This window comes from Ceratina calcarata, unplaced genomic scaffold (genome assembly GCF_001652005.2).
Source record: "Ceratina calcarata isolate Rehan_Ccalc_2016 unplaced genomic scaffold, ASM165200v1 scaffold147.2, whole genome shotgun sequence".
Classification (NCBI taxonomy): domain Eukaryota; kingdom Metazoa; phylum Arthropoda; class Insecta; order Hymenoptera; family Apidae; genus Ceratina; species Ceratina calcarata.
Window position 1 is genome coordinate 882,093 of NW_017135881.1, and position 7,306 is coordinate 889,398.

General features: G+C 33.8%; 2 protein-coding genes across 3 annotated transcripts in view; one reads left to right on the forward strand and one right to left on the reverse strand.

The window, feature by feature from the left end:
• Positions 1–758: 758 nt before the first annotated feature.
• Vang (Strabismus domain-containing protein Vang) lies at positions 759–5,267 on the reverse strand. Of its 2 annotated transcripts, XM_018035633.2 has the most exons (5): positions 4,637–5,267; positions 4,487–4,562; positions 3,971–4,423; positions 3,747–3,905; positions 759–3,673 (listed from the first exon to the last, which is right to left on the reverse strand). In XM_018035633.2, the coding sequence occupies exons 1-5, from the start codon at positions 4,765–4,767 to the stop codon at positions 2,837–2,839; spliced, it is 1,656 nt and encodes a 551-aa protein (XP_017891122.1). In that variant the 5' UTR covers positions 4,768–5,267; the 3' UTR covers positions 759–2,836. The 2 variants fall into 2 exon arrangements, with proteins under 2 accessions (XP_017891122.1, XP_017891113.1); XM_018035624.2 differs by having other exon boundaries at positions 3,971–4,562.
• Positions 5,268–5,396: 129 nt separating this feature from the next.
• The window catches only part of Snr1 (SWI/SNF related, matrix associated, actin dependent regulator of chromatin, subfamily b, member 1), a 2,356-nt gene continuing 446 nt past the window's right edge, over positions 5,397–7,306 (forward strand). Inside the window, exons 1-7 of the mRNA XM_026819318.1 lie at positions 5,397–5,503; positions 5,588–5,680; positions 5,914–6,377; positions 6,462–6,589; positions 6,665–6,977; positions 7,052–7,228; positions 7,294–7,304. Of these exons, the coding sequence (XP_026675119.1) occupies positions 5,926–6,377; positions 6,462–6,589; positions 6,665–6,977; positions 7,052–7,228; positions 7,294–7,304 (1,081 nt within the window). The 5' untranslated portion in view covers positions 5,397–5,503; positions 5,588–5,680; positions 5,914–5,925. The remainder of the gene's footprint in view (positions 5,504–5,587; positions 5,681–5,913; positions 6,378–6,461; positions 6,590–6,664; positions 6,978–7,051; positions 7,229–7,293; positions 7,305–7,306) is intronic.

Consider the following 7,306-nt stretch of genomic DNA (forward strand, 5'->3'; position numbering starts at 1 on the left):
ATAAATCCATTTAACTAGTGGAAGATTAAACAAATCTAACCTGTTCTTTGTTTGTTACCAATGCAGGCATTACGTCTTCTACAATACATTCACATAAGACACCTCCAGTCATTCGATAGCATTTCCTCTTTGGATCTACATTTTTTAGAGTATCAATTACAGTTCTAAAAACAATAAACGGTATTATGAGACAACATTCGTAAATGATAGAAATTACCACTATAGGTTAGGAAACACGTACTTGTGTTCATTTAATCCCATCTCCATTTCTGACAATTTATTAGCCATCGCCCTTTGTTCATTGCGAAGCATTTGAAATTCCGACAATATTTCTGTAGTAGACTTCGTGCTTTTCGCAGACTTGCCTGATTTTTTATCACTAGCCATATTAGGACCTTTATATCACTTTTTCATCCGTCCGTGACTCCCGTAACTCCGTGAACAATTCTGAACAATTCGGTGACGTACGATGGACGTACGATTCATACACACTACGATCAACAGCGATTGTGATGCACTAACACTTCTTTACTATCACATTTAAATTCGAAGCCGATATAATAACGAATTGTGAAATAAATACACGTACTTATGTACGTACATACATTTATAAAAACATAAATTGGAATTATTAATTTCGTACATAATTAAAAGAATGTTTTCACAAAAAGGATTAATTTCTCTCTCTTACTATTCGGAGTTAGAAGGATAAAAAATTAGACTCTATGCTTGTATAGATACAATTAAAAAAAACAATATTCATAAAATCTTTTATTTTATTTTTACCTTTTTTTATTACATTTCATGGAATTAGAATTCCATTTTGTGCGTATCATTTTCTATTTTCCATTTTTTTTTACAAATGTCTTACAAAAATTAAATGACTAAGTAATACATATCTTAGTACAATCTAAGAAAAATAATGTATTATAGCCGAAAGCAATACTTAATACTCCATTCAATGAATGGACGTTTTGTTTATCATCATACTTCATACATAAATAACAGATGTGTCCCATAAAACTACTTGCAATGTCTATATAATTGTAAAAATTAAAAGGAATATTTATAGACGTAATATGAAGATTTGAAACGTACTATAATCTTACACAACATAATTTATGAGCATAGGCAAGTAATGCATTCTTAGCACTTTTGATGGTGATACACCGAATACATTTTTAGGCATGTATAAATTTACGCATATATCAAATTATTTCAATCCTCGATATCCTCATTTAGATATTAAATAGGAATGCGCATAAGAGTATTATAACGTTAGAACTTTTTCAGTGTAACAATAAGTTTCATTATTATACTGCTCATTTCATTATACATTTATAATATATGTATGTATACTTTATATACATATTTCAACATGACACTATAAAGTATCATAATTTACTGTACACGAATTAATTAGTAAGTACAGTCTCAGAGACAATATTATAAATCGTATCATCAGCCTCCTAAAGTAAAATGTGAAATAACAATTGAACACAAAAGTTAAACAAAAGATGTACAAAAGAAATTAAAATTAGCATACATAACAACGTAGTTGAATCTATGAAGTTATAATGAAAAATGATAATACGCGTTAAAGATGCATTGAATATATTGGCTATAAAGAAATCAATATTTGATTATAGTAATCAAGTATTAAGACTACCATACGTATATACTAAAATAATAATATCAACAGTAATTTTGAAGCATAGCTGCAATATACAAGTAACCATACAGAATATTTAATTACGCCGATTGCAGATATCTCGATTTATTTTAGTCAATACAGGTAGATCCACATTCCATTATATATCTCTCGTGAAATGAAAGGCCGTGCATTCATTAAAATATTTCGCTCTGAAATTTGAGTATTCTTTATCACAACTGCAAGCTTCGTCTATATCTATTATCTGTTTATAAAACCTGTAGAAATACTTTAAGTATTCGAGATACTTTCGCAATAGGTATAAAGTTTCCAGTTATCATTAATACATATAAATAGTTTAAAACTAGCCATATTCTTAAATAATAAAATATTTTAATCTCAGAGTTCCTGATGGTTTAAATATATAATTTGTCATAAAAAGATTTAATAATTTTTGTATCGTGGAAAGAATTATATCTGCAAGTCAAAATATGTTACACATTAAAAAGCATCTGTATGAGCAAAAAGGTACACATACTACAAAAACGCACTGTAGGAATGTCCCCTTCTTTCTTTTTTATACATATCAGATATGTATATAAGCATTTATGCTTTTAACATCTGCGCCTGTTATCCAAAAAGATAATTGTACAGTAACTGTTAAAAAAGCTATTTGTCCATCGGAACTTTTGGTTCCAATCTCCCGGTTACAGCTACCCCAAAATATAACAAGCTTGTTTTACTAATGTATAGATATATGTGGTAATATGTAAAATAATGAAATAAATAAATATGTGTGCGTCTTCGTCATGAGCTATTTTTCTTCCTAATCATAAATAAAATATTATGTATATTGTCCCTCTGTTTTGCAATCAGATGCAGTAAGACAAACGTGTGAATGTTATTATGAACACTTCTCGCGATTCTTAATGAGAGAACTATGTCGTCGTTTTAGAAATTTTTATCTCTTGAAAAATATAGCTTAAAAGAACTTCACTATTATTAAACGTATAATTCTGCGTACTTCAATATCAATTTCTTCCTATAGTTGTTACAGTACTCAATGTACTGTACGAAATTTGTCAATTATATACAATGGAAAACTATCCAACTTTAATGTTTTGTTCTAGAAATACACTTTTGCAAATTATCTTTGAACGAAAGGAAATCTACTCCGTAATGTAACTAAACCGACGTTTCCGAGTTTAATCTTAGCAAGAATTTATTAGATTTGGGATGTGCAAGCTGCTCTGTGAGATGAAAGTGTGGCAAATGATATGCTGTGCATAAGAGAGCTACTTCACCTTGCCGCAACTGAAATTCGCAACCGTTGGCGAGAGGCCGCGAAGGTAATTCTCCCTCACAAACTAAGGCCCAATGATGCGATCGTTTTTGTCTCTCCTTCTCATTTGAAAGAACGGGGCTGGTTACGAAGAAGGGTTCCAAAAATGCGCGTGGAGCCGCATCTTGGGCCAAACATCGTGCCAACCGATTTAGAATGGACTCGACAGAATGACGTGGTTGTTGTCGGGTAACCCTTAAGTATTTCTGTAAAGCTCTTGCCATCGACGGAAACACTGCTTGTGCAGCTTCCATAGGATCCATAGGACCAGGATTCGGGTTAGACTCAACTTCTGAATGTAAACGTTTAATATGCGCAAAGGCTTCCTCGGCGGCAGTGATTAATCTAGCTCTACGTTTTCGTACTCTACGTTCGTAATCATGTTCTTCGTAAAAACGTTCGTTATGACTCGAGTCTCTACGACGAGTTTGAGTTGATATAACTGTTCTATCGCCGCTACCTCCTCGCGACTGTACACTACCGGTTACTCCACCGTCCACTTCGTAAAATTTGAAGCTTGATTGTTTTCTACCAGATTTTGATACTGGAAGCCTTTCTAAGTATGGATTATAAATAGGAAATTCTGTGTAGTACCTTTCTAGTACCCACACCGCTGCTCGTTGTATTGATAATTGACCAATTGCATAAGATCTTGATTCACCATCTGGTGATCTTACCACCTGAAGAATTAGCATTATCATGTAAGAATTATGTACTGAAAATCAATATAAAATATAAAATAATTAAACATACTTTAAGATAAAACATTGGTTGTTGATGACGAATTTCAATCAACAATACTGCGATGTAATGTATAAACAGTAGAGTATCCGCTAGAGTACCTGCATAATTTACTAAGTTTTTGTACTCTGTTATTTCTCCATTAGCAACAGTCTTAGCACTCTCAGTAACCTGTAACGTTTACGATATTACATATATGTTAACGAAAGATTTTGAAATGTAGTAAAATTACTTACCTGAACAACATAAAATAACCAGTAAGTACAGATGCATAATGTAGTAAGAAGCAACACTCCTGCTCTGAATAAGAATATACGTGGCATAGTAGCATTTCTTGATCGTAAAAACACAGCCCAACTTCCAATACCTAACAGCACCAATTTAAAGGCTAAGCCCAGCAATTGGCCTTTACATTCAGCGTTACAAGATAACAATTGCAGTTTCTGTTGCATAGTTAAAACAGACGTGGTGTCAGGAAAAAATCCTAGTTTAGGCAATATGACCATAGTTATAGGACTAAGGAAAGCGCTTAGCCCAAGTATAATTGCTATAATGGGTCCCATAAAGCGATTACAGGAACTAAACGAGCCATCATTGTCATTTGGCCAATGACTGACATCTTCAGTCGACTCTGATCTATCAGAAGTATTCCCAGTGACAGCTGTAGTATTTTCACCCCAATTTTCATCCTGAGGCAAAATTTGTACTTCTATGACTTCTTGACCCAAATTGTCAACACTATCTCCTCTTACATTGACGGTTGTTTGAAAAGGTGCCATTTCTGTAGAATCTAAATTGTGCCTCTCTTTCTTCTGGCTACGGCTTGTCCTTTAAAAAATATATTCGCATTGTAATAAAAAATTGAAAATAAATTATACATCTTTTTCAATAAGTTGAAATACCTATTACTCCTGTGAGAGTGCTGCCTATGATGAGACTTAGAACTGTGTGTTCGATGATGTTTTTGAGAAGTCCTGCTATGATGGCTATGGCTATGCTCGCTAGCCCCCGATTTTACGCTCTCCGTCTCCATTCCCCGGGAAAGGCTACCGCCCTGCTGTTACCCCATAAGAACATACCCTCTTCCACTCGTAATCGAACACCAAGCACATGTACGTAAAATGTATCAGTCGTAAAATTGATATTTTGTCAAGCTATAAAGTGGTGCAACATGAATATTGTGCAGCATTCTTCGAGCTCGAGATTAGTCGCTGCATCCACATTTTAAGATAAAGAATATGTATATTTTTTATTCAGATCTTGTACCATTAATGTACCGTAACAGAATTCCTTTTTTAACTGTTTTTAACGCAGACCTCCGTCAAAGTATTAAAAAACAGACGCCGACACGCCTAGCGTTTATTATTCTCAACCCCTGCTAACTTGGTACCACATTCCGAAATAATTAGTAGGGGAAAAGTAACATGATTCCCTAGGGTTGATATGCAAATAAATGAGTGTATTATTTGTTACTGACTTGTTACATTTTTCTATAGAAATTGATTATTTAATGAATCTTTCACTAACGAGTTCGCAAGAGTTATATCATTGTTGTATTAACAACATATTGGTATAACTTTGTAAACAGAGAACAGATTTGTGTTGGTGTGCTATATCACCATGCAAGCTTGTCTGTGTATACGTGTATGTATGAACATGAACACCTTTAGAACGTGGCTTAGGATTTTCTTGTAAAAATAACGTAGTTCCACTTTGCGTTCCACCAGTTCCACCGAGCTGTTTGAACAGTTGGATGTTTTTTCTTCAAGGTAAGATTTTATTTTATATTAATGTTCTCAAGTATATCATTTCCGCTAAACATTCGCTAAGAAATAATCAATATCAAATCGCAGATTGTAGGATACAAACAAAACGCTTCGTGCCGCGTATACGAGAATGCTAATAAAACATTGACAGAAGAATAGTAATAAGTAACCGGCAAACAGGTACGTAAATAATGTAAGCAATAATAATAATAGTAGTTACTGTCAGTATACAATATTGTGCAGATTATTGTAACACGAATTAGAGCAGCAGGTTATTGGCTAATTAGTTTTATTTTGATAAATTCCAGTATACTAAATTTCTTACGTATACACTTCTGCTATTGCTACTTGTTTACAAATTATTTTTACACTTTTTCCTAATAATTAGATATTTGTATTACATGTGTTTGTAGAAATATTTGAACATGGCTTTACGTACATACGGTGACAAACCTATAAGCTTCCAAGTGGAGGAAAATGGAGAATATTATTGCATTGGATCAGAAGTGGGCAATTATTTGCGCCTGTTCCGAGGTTCATTATACAAACGTTATCCTGGAATGTTCAGGAGATCCATTACGAACGATGAACGTAAAAAATTAGTAGAACTTGGTTTAAGTCAACATGTACTTGCATCTAGTGTATCACTTTTGAGAGCTAGTGAAGTAGAAGATATTATCGAAGGAAATGATGATAAATATAAAGCTGTGTCAGTACACTCGACTGAACCTCCGGCCCCAAGAGAAGGAAAATCAAAGAAATCAATGCCTTGGGTACCTAGCTTGCCAAACAGTTCACACTTAGACGCTGTACCACAAGCTACACCAATAAATCGTAACAGGGTACATAATAAGAAAGTTAGGACATTCCCATTATGGTAAATATTTTTATACTTATTTCTTTGTTTCTTATTAATATAAAATTATGTACATGATGCATATGTATTCACTCATTTTTTCAGTTTTGATGACACAGACCCATCGGCAAATTTGGAGAATGCAGCACAACAAGAAATGTTAGTGCCAATTCGCTTAGACATGGAAATCGAAGGACAAAAGCTACGAGACACCTTTACGTGGAACAAAAATGGTATATTTATGTAATACACAAATTACGTCAAACAAACTTCTGTTGTCATATATTTATGAACAAATTTCATTTCAGAAAGTCTGATAACTCCTGAACAGTTCGCTGAAGTATTATGCGACGACTTGGATTTAAATCCACTTACCTTTGTACCAGCGATCGCACAAGCTATAAGGCAACAGATCGAAGCTTTCCCTCAGGAAACAATTTTAGAAGATCAATGTGATCAACGAGTTATAATTAAATTAAATATACACGTAGGCAACACGTCTTTAGTTGATCAAGTAGAATGGGATATGTCTGAGAAAGAAAATAACCCCGAGAAGTTTGCGATGAAGCTTTGTGCCGAATTAGGACTTGGCGGCGAATTTGTCACTGCCATTGCCTATAGGTAGGCAAAACTAGATATGCTCGTACATTTGATTATATACTAATATAAAATATACATATCTCGATTAATTTCAGTGTACGTGGACAGTTATCATGGCACCAAAGAACTTATGCATTTTCTGAAGCACCTCTGCCCACGGTCGAAGTACCTTTTAGGCCACCTTCGGAAGCTGATCAATGGGCACCGTTTCTAGAGACATTAACAGACGCAGAAATGGAAAAGAAGATACGTGATCAAGATCGAAATACGAGGTAAAAATTGAAATTTTTTTATTTCATGATTGATAATATATATAATTTTAACTCTTTCGTTTCAGACGTATGAGACGT

What these genes read in the sequence shown, in the direction of transcription:
- Vang (XM_018035624.2), bottom strand. Translation starts at nt 4,767, where the DNA reads ATGGAGACGGAGAGCGTAAAATCGGGGGCTAGCGAGCATAGCCATAGC. An exon ending in GGTTATTTTATGTTGTTCAG is followed by an intron (nt 3,906 to 3,970) that starts GTAAGTAATTTT and finishes TAAACGTTACAG; the next exon opens with GTTACTGAGAGTGCTAAGAC. An exon ending in AACCAATGTTTTATCTTAAA is followed by an intron (nt 3,674 to 3,746) that starts GTATGTTTAATT and finishes CTAATTCTTCAG; the next exon opens with GTGGTAAGATCACCAGATGG.